Here is a 17,940-nt window from a genome sequence, read left to right as displayed (position 1 = left end):
TGTAGATCTGTACAGTATAACATCATAGGCCTAATGCTTAAAACACCAAAAGGGGTTCCCGTCCAGAATTGGTTTAGGGACAAGGCCACTCTGGTGTTTGGTGTTTGTTCGAGTGCACCGGGTAGATATAGGCAGGCACAAACACTGGTGCATTTATATAGCGCCTTTATCCAAGGCGCTTTACATAGTGCATTACATTCACCCATTCACACATACATTCATGCACCGAATGCGGCGGAAGCCATGCAAGGCACCAACCAGCACATCGGGAGCAATTTGGGGTTCAGTGTCTTGCCCAAGGACACTTCGACATGTAGACAGGAGGAGGAGCCGGGATTCGAACCGCCGACCCATGGATCATTGGACGACCCGCTCTACCTCCTGAGCCACAGCCGCTGTATTTTTTGAGGGCCAAAAAACTAAAACAATAAAAGCTAAACAATAAAATAAAATAATGTATTCTAAAATGCACAGGGAGCCAATGGAGTGAGGCCAAGACAGGAGTGATAGAAAGAAAATCACACTTGTTTGAAGTCATTCTTTTTGTAGTTATGGATGGTATTCTGTGTCAATCATTGCACTCTGCTTGCTCAAATGTTATGTATATATAGCTGTCTCTAAACACCAAATTACCACTAGTATTACTAATGTTTGTTTCATATACCATTTCGCTGCTGTCGGGAGGAAACCTCATAACTCCATTTTTGATTTTTTTAAATCAGTGCTATTGAACACCCTTTACGTCTGTGTGTTGTTTAGAACATATTGAACCAATGGAAGTAGTAAAAAGTGCTTTGAACAAAACCTCTTAACTCCATTGGACCCTCAAAATGTCTGCTAAAGCAACTACCTCCACCACCTCTCCCCCTCTCATGGAAGTAATTGACAATATATATTTTAAAAAGGTTTTCTTAATTGATATTTTTATTTTCTTCATTGGAGCCTGGAATGCAATACAATATGAACAGGACGTTTCTGTGTGTATAATAATTTACATTGCACACGCACGCACGCACGCACGCACGCACGCACGCACGCACGCACGCACACACACACACACACACACACACACACACACACACACACACACACACACACACACACACACACAGACACACACACGTTTCTTAATTGTGAAGTGAAGTCTGTGAAGTCTAATCTGAATGGATATAACAATAGTTCTATATTTTAGAAATATGGTACTTAAAGCTTTCATGACTTGCATTTTCATTTATTTTTTACTTTTCATTTTTCTTTTAGGTTTCATGACCTCTTATTACATCCAAACAACCTGAACTTTGAACATTCAGTGGATTTTCTGTGGTCTGGGATTTCCTCTGGAGCTGCAATGAAAACAGGCAAAACAGTGAAAACAGTGACATCTGCTGGCAGATTCATGTGTCATAATCATAGACTGTCATAAAATATGGGATTTGTGAACCCTTACCTCACACTCCACAGGCACATCAGAGCCCTTGTTTGAGCCAGAAAACCCCAGACCACAGCAAATCTACTGAATGTTAAAAGTTAATGTTGTTTGGGTGTAATTGAGCTTTTTTTTTTTTTTTACATGTCCCTTTAAAATCAGTGAACTGGACGGAGTTAAGAAAACAATGACTGTCACTAGATTGTGTGTTAATAATACACACATACAATTATTGTAAATAAATAAAATTAACAATGTAGGATAGGTGTTCTTCAATTGTTGTATCGAAGTGCTTCAAATGGGAGCTTTAATTGACTGAGTGATCGAAAACCTTATTAACAGTCAGTTTTCAGGAAAAGAATGCACAGGAAAGTTACACATCAGTTCAACACTAGGTCTGCTGCTAAAGAGTATTTGACACCCAAGAATGCACTATAGGCGTATGGCTTCTTTCCATTATGCTATTGATACTGAATTAATTAAAAGTAAACACAAACACGCACGCACACACACACAGACAGAAATGGCTGTCGGGATCGGGAGTCGAACCCGCGGCACACTGCCAGAATGTATTACCAGCCAATTAAGGTGCCTGGACCGCTGAGCCACAGCCCAGGCCGGTTGAAAAGTATCTTGCCACAAATAAATTAATGTACGAGTTCCAATCTGGCTTAAGAACATCCCACTCCACTGACACATGCCTTCTCTATTTGAGAGACCACATCAAACATGAGGTGGATGCAGGCAAATACTGCGGCATGGTCAAGCTGGACCTCCAAAAGGCTTTTGACACCGTGAACCACTCCATACTGGTTAACAAGCTAAAAGCAATTGGTTTCGATAGCACATCAGTGAGCTAGATGCAATCCTACCCGGAGGTGGAGGTGAGCTGTGGCGTTCCACAAGGAAGCATACTAGGGCCTTTACTGTTCCTAATATATGTAAACGACATGACATCAGCTTGTGACTGCAACTTGTTCCTGTTCCCAGATGACTCGGCACTGCTGGTCTCGGACAGGAACAAACTGCAGGTTGAAAAGACCCTCAGCTCTGAACTCGGTAGAATCTTTACCTGGCTCGCTGATAACAAACTATATCTTTACACCTGGGAAAAACTGAATCCATTCTCTTTGGTTCAAATAGTAATCTCAGCAAGGCAAATGGCTTCTTGGTTAGAGTTATCATACGGAAAGATGAAATTACATACCTAGGTTCCATCCTGGAGGCTAATCTTTCCGGTGATAAAATGGTCACCAATGTAATAAAAAAAGTCAACCAAAGAACAAGATTCCTTTACAGGATCTCCTCACTGGTCAACAAAAACACCTTGAAGACCTTAACAGGAGCCATTGTACAAGGTTTCTTTGACTATGCATGCACCTCCTGATACCACAGCACTTCAAAGGCCCTTAAAACTAGGCTCCAGACTTCCCAAAACAAACTGATCAGGCTCTTACTTGGCCTCACCCCCCGAACCCCTTTGGGCTGGATCCAGGCTACAAGATACCCATGTACGACGTCCACACCCACAACACCAGAGGGAGTGCAACGGACCATGTACAATCCAGATTCGGCAAAAACAAGGGACTAAATTATTTCCGCTCCTATGCCATCAAAATGTGGAACGCCTTACCAACAGTCATTAAGACATGCAAATCCCTTGACTCCTTCAAAACCGCTCTCAAAGGGCACCTACGGACGGCTGCAATTCGAAACTGGCCCCCGTAAAATCTGAATCCCCCGCCCACCGCTTTTTCCCATCACTGTATATGTTTCTGTTCCCTTTTTACTTCCTTTATGATGAATTCCTGTTCTGTTCTTTGACTACATAGAAGTGTCTATTTGTACGTCTCTAAATGTTTTGATGAATTGAACAAGGTGGACCCTCTTGTAAACAAGTGTAATGCTTAATTGGGTCGTCCACTCACAGTTAACAGTCTTTGTATTGAGTTTGTGCTTGAAATGTACTGTAATTCTGCAAACTGTTAATACATGTCAATCAATCAAGACAGATATACAGTCAGACAGACAGACAGACAGACAGATAGACAGACAAACAGACAGACAGACAGGCAATGTTCGTGTGTGTCTGTGTCACGGTGTGTGTGTTCTGTTCTTTGTGTGTCGAAAACAAGTGCTTCAACTGTATCTGAAGTTCTGAACTGTATGCGTTGTGGCGAGTGAGTGACTGACTGGGAAGCTGCTGACTACATTTCCCACAGTGCTTTGCGCTGCGGCGGCGAAACAGCGGCTCGCTCGCTCGCTCGCGCTACTACGCCTGTGCCTATAGTTGAGTTGAGTGCATGACAGCTACAACCACGGCGCCGAAACCAAGCGAACCGCCGGACGGACGGACGGGACGGACGGAGAGAGAGAGAGACAGATACTTAATACTTATTTTCAAAGCAAACCAAAAACTCGCAGTCATAGAGCAGCATAGATAGCAGCAGCCAGACCATAGTGCCTCCGTCATGGCGGCCACGGGTGGAGGGAAAATCCGAAGCAGAAGATACCACATCTCCTCCAAACCTTACGCCAAGAGCAGACAGGTTGGTACCCTAAATAAACCCCTCTGTGTCTTGTCTGTCTGGGAGGAGAGGAGGGTCCCCGTGGGGGGGACGGGACGGGCCAGGCCGGCCTGCGGACCACCACCACAGCACCAATACCGGCCCACGGGGCTGGTTGTGTTATTGTTGTGTTGTGTTGGATCAGACATTTTGTGGGCCCTGCTTGCTGGCTGGTCTGGGCTGACTGGCCTCCACGCGCTGCTATGCTAGCTGGAAAGAGCGTCATGCGGGGTCACACGCGCAGCGGCGACCCTGGAGAATTCTGTGACCCCGGACGGTGGCGAGTCGCTGCCTTGTATGTTTTGTCGCAACGAGGGATTGATTAGATATTTATTTAATAATTTTCTTCGATCAATGTTTTGATCGCTCTTTTTGATTCGGGGATTCATTCGATTTCAATTCAAATGAGCTTTATTTCCATGAGAAAACATGGATACATTGTTGTCAAAAAGCAACTGTCAGAAATAGAATATAATAAAACGGTTGTAAATGCCTGGGGAAAGTGTGTGTGTGTGTGTATATATATATATATATATATATATATATATATATATATATATAATGTGCGTGCTATACACAGTTGGAAATTGGAAGAGGGGGTACAGCATTTAGTTTGGGGTCCCATGTTTTATTTGGCATTTCAACTAAAGACTAAGAGGACTAGTTTAATGTCCCATTTCTATAGATTATTGGTTCCCCTAAAACACTGGGTCGGGAGGGACCCTTTATTTATTTTAGTTCTGTTTTTAATTTGGTTATTTTAATTTTCACAACATTTTCGAAACAAAATTAAATACATTACCAAAGTAAAAACAAAACATTTCATGAATTACAAACAAAATAATTAAATGAAGAAATATCATAAATTAGAAAACTAATGTTTTAAGATGTTGTGAAAATAGTGAGCTTGTAGATCTGCTTGTGTGTGTGTGTGTGTGTGTCGGGCAAACGTTTCATGTCTCGTTTGGTTCTTGAGCTAAAAGGTTGTTAGATATGGACCAAACAAAGGTTGTTGAACATTCATTTTTGGTATCGTAAAAAAAAAAAGAAACAGCGACGCAGGAGGTCACTCATTTCAACGTGGTCACTCACGGCGGCGTAACACAACAGCCCGTAATGCTAAGTTAGCATTATTAGCATGCTATATTCCCTCCCCGGAAAATGATATAGTTAGCTGCTAGCCTAGCCTAGCCTGCTTAGGTAGCTAGCGGAACGTAACGTGTAGTCAACGAGTCTCCGTTGACAAGTGTGTGTGTGCGTGCACGTGTATTAACTAACACGCAGAGAGGGCTAAACTGAACAACAGTGTTGTCACCGGTTGTTTTACCGGCCGTTACACTGCTGTCTGTCTGTGGACATTATGAACCGTTAGCCGTTAGCCCGTCGGCCCAATCCGTGCTGCTGCTAACCTAACGGCCGCGCATTGTGTGCCGCCGCCGCCTGCCTGCTTATACAGTTATAACGTTTCTCTGTCGCTTGCCGACAAGAAAAAGAACATGCTCTTCTTCAAGTGGCGGGGCCACAAGAAGCCTGTTTCTTTCTTTCTTTCTTGTCGACATGAGAAGCGACGCCGGCCGAGGCGGCGAAGAAGTTGAAAGAGAAAACGGCAAAAACGTTGATCTTTTTGAACCGGCGGCTCGGCTGCCGCTAACGGCTCGCCAGCTGTAGCCTCATACTGACTGCTGCGTAGGAGCGTGTGTGTGTGTTGGTTATGAACCCACATGGTTCCAACTGGAGGAGGTGTAATTCCTCTCATAAATATCTGGATCAAACATCTGTCTGGGGTATACAACATCATCCCCACGTTGTGTTGTTCAGTCAGTCAAGGCTTTTCCTTGTTTCCCTCGATCCCCAGAAGTCCTTCTCTTGTTTAGTTTTTTTGTTGCTTTGTTTAAATTGGGGTTAAAATGCAGCCTTTAGCATGTTAGCAGCAGCAGGAGCCCTAGTATTAAAAAAACTAGAATTTCGGCCCCCTTCGGGGGCCTCATCCCAGTGTCGTTGCAGCGCAATATGGGAAGAAGGAGTTGACAGACTCCACTTCATGTTTCAGCTGTGTTTTTAAACTCAGTAGTGTGCCCTGCACATGTAGTAACGGATGGGTTATAAATTATTATAGTACTGTACTGCACTCCTTAGTATTGCACTGTACTGTAATGTTGTCCTCTGTACTGTACTTTACTGTACGTCGTTACTGTACTGTACTGTACTGTACTGTACTGTACTGTACTGTACTGTACTGTACTGTACTGTACTGTACTGTACTGTACTGTACTGTACTGTACTGTTGTTATTGTTGTTTTTCTTATAATGATTATTATTATTATTGTTATTATTATTACATGCATTATTGTTCTGATGTGAGCTTGTTTGTAAATGAGTGAGTTTACAAAGAAGCTTATTGTTAGCTAAGCTGGCCACTTAAGCACCCTGACCACACCCAGCACAATGACATTAGCACCCCTGGCTAGTTACAGTAGCTGGCCACTTAAGCACCCTGACCACTGCAACAATTACATTAGCACCCCTCCCCACCCCAAGGATGGCCTATAGGTGAGGAATGTTGTTTTTCCAGTTGTAGATGGGAGATCATTAAGATGCTGCTGGATCCTGTATTAAGATGCATCCTTACTTCCTTCCTTTCAAGCAAGGGAATTTAATTGAATGCCTGGAAATGTACCTGTAATTGTTTTGTCTGTAACTGTAGAGTTTTTTCCACTTTTGATGTAAGGGGGCAGAGAGGTTGATTTAGGGGGGCAAACACCCCTCCCCCCCCCCCGTGGCGCCAGGCCTGCAAATCCAGAAGTATAATTTCCACTTTTTAAAGTCCATGCACTGTAGTGAATAGCATTTATCCATTTAGATATATTGAATTACTTATTTTTACACAGGAACATAATGTGTGTCTTTACAATAACTGTAATGTAACAATAATACTAATAATGTAATGTAATAATTATGTAATTAACGAATTAAATGACCTTATTTTATTCTGAAGGCAACCGGATGTCTTAAATTAGCTAGCTCTCAAACAGGAATTTCTAAATTTGCTTATTAGACGGAGCCAACTCGCAGGCAGTGCCTCAGCCCAGATGCAAGAGAGGATCGTTACAGGATTGTATAGGACACCAGTTTTGGTGTGACACAGACGGCTACCACATATAGCTTCATACTGGGTGAAAGTGTCCTTCCAAAAATTATTTTGTCGCTCGAAATTCTTATTCACAATGACATCGAGTTGATGTGTTTGTGTTTTTAGGGTAATTGTCGCATAAGCGCTATTTCGCACTCGAGACCGGGCCATCTCCCTCCCCTGTGTCTGAAGCAGCTAGCATGGAAGCTATATGGATTATGGAAGCTTTCCCTCCGATTGCACACAACCATGCCGTTATCCACGCGTCCATCCGATTGCTTTTAATGTAAATGTCCCATCCACTGAGCAAAAGCGATATAAGCGCCTTATTCATTCATTCGATTCATTTGGGTGTGTGACATGTGTGGGGCTGTGCAGTAGTGCTGTGGGCTTTCGGACGGAGCTGCTGTTCGAGTCGCTGAAAGGGGGAGGGGACTTGGGATGGCAGTGTAGAGTAGGCACGACATTGAGGGGTAGAAACCATCCCGGTCGCGTGGTTCATCTAACGCGTGTGTCACTGTGAAGGACTGGCCCCATTAAGTGAACGTAGTTGGCGACAAAGGAGCAGTGAAAGGGGGAGGGGGCTTCGGATGGCAGTGTAGAGTAGGCACGACATTGAGGGGTAGAAACCATCCCGGTCGCGTGGTTGATCTAACGCGTGTGTCACTGTGAAGGACTGGCCCCATTAAGTGAACGTAGTTGGCGTAGTAGACGCCAACATGACGATTCTGACGTAGGCTGTAGAGGTTGAGCAATAATAGCGTGTTTGACAAAAGTAATATTTAAACAGTAAATAAGACATTTTTGGCGAATGCAATGTAGTCTATATGTTTTCTGGGAGTGTGCAGGTTTTATTTTGCATATAGAGATGTGTGGTGAAAGTGTGGTTCGGTGGGAGAAAGCTGTTGGATAAACGGCCATGTGCTTATGTACCCCTGTCTATTAGGGTAGCAGGATACTGTACTGCACTCCTTAGTATTGCACTGTACTGTAATGTTGTCCTCTGTACTGTACTTTACTGTACGTCTTTACTGTACTGTACTGTACTGTACTGTACTGTACTGTACTGTACTGTTGTTAGTGTTGTTTTTCTTATAATGATTATTATTATTATTGTTATTATTATTACATGCATTATTGTTCTGATGTGAGCTTGTTTGTAAATGAGTGAGTTTACAAAGAAGTTTATTGTTATTATTATTATTATTATGATTATTATTATTAGTATTGTTATTGTGATTATTACATGGATTATTGTTGTGATGTGAGCTTGTGGCTGACTCACTATCTAGAAATTAAAAACATGGCACTTCATTGAAAATAGGTTACAGACCCCTGTTATATGCGCTTGTTTTGGGATTATTTTTATAGACCTATTTACTTGTTTCTATGAGACATGGCAACGCCAACAGCGCAGCGAAAGGCATCCACGTCTTTCTCTTGTGAAATGCTGAGATTAGAAACGACCATAATTATTTCATTTCTCAACCTTAAAAAAAATATAAAGACATCTCCATAATCCTTTGGAAGTGTGTGTAGCAAAAGTAGTCGGCATTGTCATGGTTGAAAGTATTCATGCAACACTGACGCTGTAAGCTGTGTGATGCTAACGCGCTAACACCGTTAGCATGGTCTGTGTTGGTCGGAAAAAGGATAGATATGAAACTACTGGCCCAAATAAATGTCATACAAAATACAACAGCTAAAATCGGAATGTGATGGTGACCTATTGAGCACAAACAGCCAATCATGATTTGCTTGCTGGACCTATAATTAATTTATGTGCATTACATTTCAACCTCGCACATATAAATCAAGCCACAGTGCAGTCAGAGAGTAGTTCACAGGTCACACACAGGAGCAGTGAAAGGGGGAGGGGACTTGGGATGGCAGTGTAGAGTAGGCACGACATTGAGGGGTATAAACCATGCCGGTCGCGTGGTTCATCTAACGCGTGTGTCACTGTGAAGGACTGGCCCCATTAAGTGAACGTAGTTGGCGTAGTAGACGCCAACATGACGATTCTGACGTAGGCTGTTGAGGTTGAGCAAGAATAGCGTGTTTCAGAAAAGTAATATTTAAACAGTAAATAAGACATTTTTGGCGAATGCAATGTAGTCTATGTCTTTTGTGGGAGTGTGCAGGTTTTATTTTGCATAGAGAGATGTGTGGTGGAAGTGTGGCTTGGTCGGAGATAGAGCACGAATGAACGGCCAGGTGCTCATGCACCCCTTTCTATTAGGGTAGCAGGATGGTGCCACAGAGTAGACTCACTAGAGTTCCTTTGAGGACAAGAGCTGGGAGGAAAAAGAGGAAGGCGGGATCTGATCTCTCAGCTGGTTGAGTGAAGACAACCCCAACACAGCCTGGCTCACACATTTATCAAACGACTGAAGTTGCAGTTGCAATGGATTTTATTATTTTTAATATATCAATCTAATCGTATTCATAACAGTCATGTCGCATAATTGTAATTATTTGTTTGGGTTCCACTTCCCACATAACAGGCGTGTGCATTTCGAAACTCCCACCACATGTAAAACTGTCCATATTTGCAAATCGTTGACATTTTAAGATGCTATCAAAACACGTTTTGGATTTAATGATCGGGAGTGAAAATGCGTTACTTGGCCCAAGTATTGAAATTTCAGACTCGGCTAGCCGGGACTTCAAACGGTAGTGCTTTGCTTGCTGCGTTTCACACGAAAGTAAACAAGACGTGCAGAAGTAGTGGTGAACTTTACCTTGACAGTGTTTGTTGTGTTTGAACAAGTGCGTTTGGCCTTCCATAATAATCCATCAGCGTGCTGCGCAAGCTCCTGTCAACATTATCTAGCTACATGTACGGCTATCGGGATTACTAATTTAGGTTGGCCGTTAATTGTCTCACAAATATGAATGATTTTGATCTCGTTATATATATATGCATTGAACATGGGAATGTTACTTACCATTTGTATTTCTGTTTTCCGTTTAGGCTTCGTATTGACAAATTGCTCAGGGAGGATAAGACTAATAACTTAAATATACAAAGAAATCACAGACACATTTAATGTTTTCTTTCCAAAATATTTACAGAATGGCAGAAATGGTTGATCTACAAGCTTACAACACGTCGTGTTGTAAGCTATTTCTTTCTGTAAGCAATTAAAAAAAATCTATGGACATTTTTCAACATGGAAACGATTGAAGACTACGCAGAAACAATTGCGCATTATCTCAAATAATAGTGTAATAACTGACAGGCCTAGTATCTACATGTCATGATGTTGACTTCCTTGGTGAAATTCTCTAGGAATGGAAATTCCTCTTCGCTGACCTTTTGGCCCCCCGTGTCTTCAACATGTGGAGGCTCTGCTCCGTGGTAGTACTGCAGGTTTCTACACACACACACACACGTGTGCTCTCTGTCAAAACGTGGCTCATGGGGCTGTGAGGCGTGCTGGCTGGGGCCCGCGTGGCCTCTTTGCCGTGGTGGTGGTGGTGGTGGCGGCGGTAGTGGGGGGCCCGTGGGTTGAACGGGTGGCCTCTTTAGACTTTCGGTTGTTAGACCATGAGGCCATGAACACAAAAGCAAGGGCTCGCAACTCACTTTGTAGTGCTCCCAGGTGAATTCATTCACAGGACATACAAGGCCATAAAGGCCCAGCCATGTGGCCTGGAAATACAGTCCGTAGGCTAGCCACGTCCGGTTTTAGCACCGCAAACCCATTTAAAAAAAACGCCCACAGAACCCGAACCTGGACAATATTTGGGTACCGCGCATTAGTTTGACTTTCAATTAGTCCAACATTTTGTGGCCGCTTAAGGCCGCGTGCGGGTTATGGATAATATGGTTATAGGCCAGGGTTAAGGCCCTAAAGGGTAGGGTTAGTATTTAGTAATGTCGGAATAACAAGCCGTCGGACTAATGACACACAGACCCACAATATTCGCCCACGTGGGCTATCGGTGTGTGTCACCTTCTTTTTTGGCAATAACACATGCACCTGCTGTCCACTGTCTAGCCACTAGCACCTCCAGTATGCACAGCTTTGTGTATCTGTTTGTTAGACATACAGACAAACAGTCCGACAGGCATTAAGGGCCGATTCATACTCCTATTCTACCGCTGTAGTGCGGAAATGATTTGGGCTCGTCAGAAACTTTCAGTAGCACCGAAGAGTCGACTTTAGGATGATGGTACCCCTCAAATGACGTCACATTGTAGGCTCTACAGAGCCGAACAGACTTTTATTCGGCTCTAAAATGTGTATGAATCGCGCCTTAGACCAACAACACTGTTACAACTAACCCGTGGCGCGTTAAAACTCACCTGTGGCTCCCGACATGCGCGGCAGGTTGAAGTAGGGATGCTCCGATAAGGTTTTTTTGGGGACAGATACCGATCACCGATTGTTTTTCTCATGATCGGGTGAAATGTTGCAAATTTTAATATTTCCAAATTGATTATATGTCCTAACTGTTCCCGTGTGTGTGTGTGTGTGTGTGTGTGTGTGTGTGTGTGTGTGTGTGTGTGTGTGTGTGTGGAGGAAAGGAAGAATGTTTAGGCCCGTCACAAAAATGCAAAATTATATTATGCTCTATATCTGAATCCAGAAACCAGAATCCATCAAGGGCGTCTGTGGCTCAGGAGGTAGAGCAGGTCGTCCAATGATCCCTGGGTCGGCGGTTCGAATCCCGGCTCCTCCTGGCCATATGTCGAAGTGTCCTTGGGCAAGACACTGAACCCTACATTGCCTCCAATGAGTTGGTCGGTGTGAGCTTGCCACCATTGGTGTGTGAATGTGGGAAGTGAGGACGCTGGCGTCGACTGTTCGCCGCTTCACCTCCCAATGTATGAATGAATGAACCATTGTAAAGCGCTTTGAGCACTTGGAAAAGCGCTATAAAAATGCAATTCATTATCTGGTTGACATTTATACCACATAAATGGTTTATACCACTTAAAGATCAGTTTTTCCAGATAGGGTAAATTGCCGATCACAGGGAGGGTACAGTAAATGCAGATTACCGATCAGAGTGAATATCGGCAAATTATCGGAGCATCTCTAATGATAAGAGCGGAGAGCGCCCCTCACTTCACACAAGTGTGATTTGTTTAAAAAAATATATAGTGTTAAACCGACTTAGTCTGTGGAGATTACTGGTGCAAGACATTTATGGGAGATGCTTTCTTTTCCTCTCGTCACATCAAATCACGCCACGGTCCAATTTATTTCACACATACCAACCTAAGTGTGCCTGCACGCGTTGCAGAGGAAAGTGCATTATAGCCACCGAGTTGTTGCATAATGAAACTTCAGTTTGCTGAAAATACGTATTAACCCATTTAGGTCTGACAGTTTTCTGAAATACCCATTTTTCTATATCGGATTCAGTGGTGCTCAATATTTCACGTCAAGGACCCCCAAAATATGTAATTGGCCACCGACCCCCATGTGAAAATGTTATTCCAGGAACCCCTCAGAAGCAAATAATTTAGTTAAAAACGTTCACTCTGAAAGAACATACATTAAAAGATTTGCACCACATTTTCAAGATAAAAAAAAAAAAATCACACACATGTGAACCGAGTGGTGCAACTCCCCTCTCTCTCTCTCTCGCTCTCATATTAGCAGGCAACAGTGCAGTACTACATCGCCCCTACTGGCACCTACTGGTATATACTGCTGCTCATTAACGTCACATAGGTGTACAACACATGACACGGACATCGCTGTTCCTTGGAGCGGTTGCACCACTCAAAAAGGCAGATCTACAAGCTCGTAGCACGGCACTCGGATCTGCTACTTTTCAATAGCTAAAAGTACAACATAACGCTAAAGGGCAGCCGAATCACGACTAGGTCGTCAAAGCCAAGCCGTGCGGATGTATGTTGGGTTTCACCTGACGAAAACGGAAAGAATCCACGTCCCCTTTCGGGGTGCTGTGTGGGGGGTACAGGCTTTAGTTCTCCGACACACCGAAGGTCCCGACAGTCATTAGACCGCCAAACCCCACCCTAACCCGAAAACAAGCACGAAACGACGCATGTCGGGAGCGATGGGTGACTTCCGCATGTCGGACCCGTGGTCCGTCAGATATCGTAGTCCTCTCTTCTGGTTTCTAAAGTCCCCCGTCTAGAGTCTGGCTTGCTGTATAATATGTCCCCCGGACTCATGGTTCTCGTCGACTTGACTCGGTTGACTCACTGTGTGCCGGTAGCCACACAGTGAGTCACAGTAGGCTTTAACACCATTCTCGGGCGGGAGCCCCTTTTGGTACTTTTAAGGGTTATGTTATAGTGCTGCGCTATGAGCTTGTAGATCTGCTATTTTTTTAAGTGGTGCAACCACTTCTACATCCAGCAATGTCCGTGTACCTGTGTCGTACGTCAATGAGCACGAGTGGTGTGCGCATGCGTGCGCCACTGGTGTGCGCACGCACCCGCACCCGTGTGTGTAGTGCCGTGCATGTGCGCGTGCGCGTGCACCACTGGTGTGCGCACGCACCCGTGTGTGGATGTTGTTGCTACATAAATAGCTCAATGCTAGCGAGCTAAAATATAGCCATCCTTGCTCTAGAAAGCACCAATGTTTCCATCTAGACCACCGGATTATCAGCAAAAACCTCTACATCCGTAGATGAGGAGTTATTCAGCTTTTAGTCTGCCTGTATAATGGGAGGTGGACGGCAGCGCGCATGCGCGATCCATAATAAAGCTAATATAACGGAGCAGAGAGAGAGAGAGAGAGAGAGAGAGAGGGGGGGGGGGGTTGCACCACTTGGTTCACACAGGTGTGATTCTTTTTTTTAATCGTGAAAATGTGTCTCAAATCATTTTAATATATATTCTTTCAGAGTGAAAGTTTTTAACTCAAATCATTGCTTCAAAGTCCAGCTATACAGGCAACAGTCACAACACTATAGCTGGTATAGGCAGTCAGGGTTGGCGGCCAATTACATATAATTCTAGGGGTCCTTGACATGAAATATTGAGCACCACTGATACAGAACCATAGGTATTTCAGAAAACTTATTTTTAGAATCGGCCTCGGGTCTAAATGGGTTTAATAAGGCCTGAAAAGCCGAACACGGTGATCCACCTAAAGCACACAAAACTCAGCTTCTGTTTCAAGCCAAACGTGAAACACTTCCTGGGAGAACAATGCCACATGCACGGCTCACCTCCCTGCCTCAGGCGCCGGGCTCCCATGACCATGACCTTGTCCACAGTAGAACTGGGGCGTCCTTAAATCTTTAAAATCACACCGATAATCCATAGGAACTGTGGCTTACGGTCTTGCGGACGATGATCCAGCGGTTTGTCCGAGTAGCGGACGGTCCTTCTCTGGTTTGAAGCATGATGAGATTTATGTTATACTTTAGATATTGAAGAATAGCAAGCTCGTAGCGCGGCGCAGAGTGCCGCGCTACGAGCTTGTAGGTCTGCTATCTTTTGGAAAAGTCTTGAAAATGTGGTGTAAATCTTTGAATATATTCTTTCGGAGTGAACGTTTTTTTTTAAAACTCAAATTGTTGCTTCTGGGGAGGTCCCCTGGAACAACATATTTTCAGATGGGGGTCGGCGGACAATTGCATAATATATTTAGGGGTCTTTGACATGAAAATGTTTGAGAACCAACTGACATAGAAACATAGGGTTTTCAGAAAACTAAAGACATTTATAGAATCGTCCTCAGGCCAAAGTGGGTTAAGGTCAGACAGGTTGAAGCAGTGCAAGCTAGGGCTTTCACCGTTACAACTTTAATTTGACAATTAATTGTCACGCAAAATAATGTCCATTAACAATTAAATTGTGTGTTTTTTTGCTGCATTGAACATTGGAGGGTTACAATTTGTATTTCTGTTTTGTCTTTTAGGCTTGGCAATCACAAATTGCACAGGACGGATATCAACTAATAACTTAAATAATAGGCTACAAAGAATTCACTGGCACATTTTTAAGTTTTTTTCAAAAAAGTAGCGGATCTACAAATGGTAAATGGTAAATGGTGCATTTATATAGCGCCTTTATCCAAGGCGCTTTACATAGATTGTGCATTACATTCACCCATTCATACACCGATGGCAGCGGAAACCATGCAAGGCACCAACTAATCAGGAGCAATTAGGGGTTCAGTGTCTTGCTCAAGGACACTTCGACAGTAACTCTGGGGGAGCCCGGGTTCGAACTGGCAACCTTGCGGTTCCCATCCAGGCACTCTACCCCTGAGCCACCGCCGCCCTAGCTTACTAGATCTGTGTTTCTGCCATTTGCTTGTATAGACATTTGTCAACATGGCATCGATTTACTCTGTGTGTGTGTGTGTGTGTCTGATGAGCTAAATGAATGCCAGAGGTACACCCATACTGTAGTTATCAGGTGCTGAGTGAGAGCTACTAGTAGAGGCTACACAGCGAATATGAAGTGGTGCAACATGTGTAGCAGAGAGGCTACACAGCGTATATGAAGTGGTGTGTGTGTGTGTGTGACAGATATGGTGTGACGCTGAGGGGTCGGCTGTGAATTGCATATAATTTCTGGGGTCCTCCATGAAATATTGAGCACCACTCGTATAGAAACATAGGTACCGGTATTTCAGAAAACTGTCAGGATTTAGTTTTAGAAGACATCAATTCTGGGGGTCCTAGACATTAGGGATGTGTAAATGTGTCCAAAATGAAAATCGATTTGTGTAATTCAATATTAACGATTCATCGAGTAATTGTATGGGGGGTCGGGGGGGGGGGGGGGGGGACTTAAAAAATAATCTTTATTGGAATCAATCTCCACTCACACTCCTCTCAGTCATGCAGCTACACAGACACATCCCAGGCACACTTTGGTAGGTCGACACTATGCCAGTCAAACCAGCAATCCGAGTACTTTAGTGCCGATGCGAGTACTTTATTTTTGTTGAGTAACCACTTATTTTACCCCCTTTTTCGCATAGATGCAGTTGGATCTCCGATCTGCACTTGTCGGTTGTCATTCATGCTTGTAGATTGGCTGTTTTGAGGCGATTGTTTTGCTGCAGTGTTGTGGGTCAGACTTGCTCCCCTTGCATTCGTTCAGCCTATAGTGTCAATTGGATGTTTTGGTACTCGGGTCAGAGTGTCGAGGCCGGTTTCCGAGTACAGAGTACGAGTACTTGAGGGTGTTATCGGCCCGAGTAGCCGATACCAGTATCGCTATCGGAAACAACTCTAAATGCACTACTTTCAGTGTAATATGAATACAGTAGTGACATACAGTGATATGTAATAAGAGTGTTAGACTGTATCTTTGCATCTTCATGTCGCTGGCTTCCATTGAGAATGAATGGTAGACTGTATCTTTGTATCTTCATGTCACTGGTTTCCATTGATAATGAATGGTAGACTGTATCTTTGCATCTTCATGTCGCTGGCTTCCATTGACAATTAATGGTAGACTGTATCTTTGCATCTTCATGTCGCTGGCCTCCATTGACAATGAATGGTAGACTGTACCTTTGCATCTTCATGTTGCTGGCTTCCATTGACAATGAATAGTAGACTGTATCTTTGCATCTTTATGTCGCTGGCTTCCATTGACAATGAATGGTAGACTGTATCTTTGCATCTTCATGTCGCTGTGCTTCCATTGACAATGCATGGTAGACTGTATCTTTGCATCTTCATGTCGCTGGCTTCCATTGACAATGAATGGTAGACTGCATCTTTGCATCGTCATGTCGCTGGCTTCCATTGACAATGAATGGTAGACTGTATCTTTGCATCTTCATGTCGCTGGCTTCCATTAAAATTAATGGTAGACTGTATTTACAATTACAATTTAGGCATTTAGCAGACGCTCTTAATCCAGAGCGATTTACATTAAGCAAGAACAAAAGCATGGGAATACATCACATAAAAGCATTTATCATGAAACATGCGTAAGCTAAGAAAGTAACAGTGGAATATAATGAAACTATACATATATACTACTATGCTATACATATGTACTATGGCGTGCGTGCTATGACTATATACAATGCAATTCTAGTGCTGTCTACATAACATGCTATAAGTCTGTTTCAAATGCTATCCAAGTCTACAGAAGTGCTATCTAAGGGCGTAGGGTAAGTGCTATGGGCCATGATGGAGTCTGAAAAGGTGGGTTTTCAGACTACGGCGGAAGATTGGGAGTGATGCTGCAGTTCTGACTGCAATGGGAAGTGCATTCCACAGTATCTTTGTATCTTCATGTTGCTGGCTTCCATTGACAATGAATGGTAGACTGTCTCTTCATGTCGCTGGCTGAGCGCAGCATTAGTGTCAAGGCTTTCGGCCCAGTCTTGATTTACATAACTCTGGATAAGTAAGCAGTGCAGCCAGTTTTTCGTCGACTAAAACTAAGACGAAAAGTGTTCGTCGACTACACTTTTTCACTGACAAACTGAATGAAAACTAAGTTATGACGACTAAGACTAAATGTACTGACAATTTTGTCAACAAATTAAACTAGACGTTAAAATGTTAGGAAGGGACTAGTGGACAAGAGATCCAGCATAAGTCATTTTACAATTGGTTGCATGCTGAAAATAGCTGATCTACAAGCTCACAATGTGTCGCAGCGCGACACGTTGTGAGCTTGTAGATCGGCTATTTTCAGCAAGTGTCAAACCAGTCAATCGAATTTTGCTGCCAAAAACAGCACTTGAGTGCAGCAGAAGTTACCTATGCTGTGTGGCCTGATTCTATGAAGGATACCACCGTGACAATGATAAGCCGGGGTTAAACCCAAAGTTAGCCGACTAATCCAATAATCCCTAGTGCTTCTTTGACATGTAGGCAGATCTGCCACCTGA

General features: G+C 43.5%; 1 protein-coding gene across 3 annotated transcripts in view; it reads left to right on the top strand.

Moving 5' to 3' along the window:
• Positions 1-3,716: 3,716 nt before the first annotated feature.
• nup153 (nucleoporin 153) overlaps positions 3,717-17,940 on the top strand; it is a 51,436-nt gene continuing 37,212 nt past the window's right edge. For all 3 annotated transcript variants that reach the window (XM_080788018.1, XM_080788017.1, XM_080788016.1), the window contains exon 1: positions 3,717-3,975. In XM_080788018.1, coding sequence (XP_080644144.1) covers positions 3,898-3,975 — 78 coding nt within the window. In that variant the 5' untranslated portion in view covers positions 3,717-3,897. The remainder of the gene's footprint in view (positions 3,976-17,940) is intronic.

Source organism: Protomyctophum bolini (genome assembly GCF_963924005.1).
Source record: "Protomyctophum bolini genome assembly, chromosome: 17".
Taxonomy (NCBI): Eukaryota; Metazoa; Chordata; class Actinopteri; order Myctophiformes; family Myctophidae; genus Protomyctophum; species Protomyctophum bolini.
This window is presented reverse-complemented; position numbering and strand designations above follow the sequence as displayed.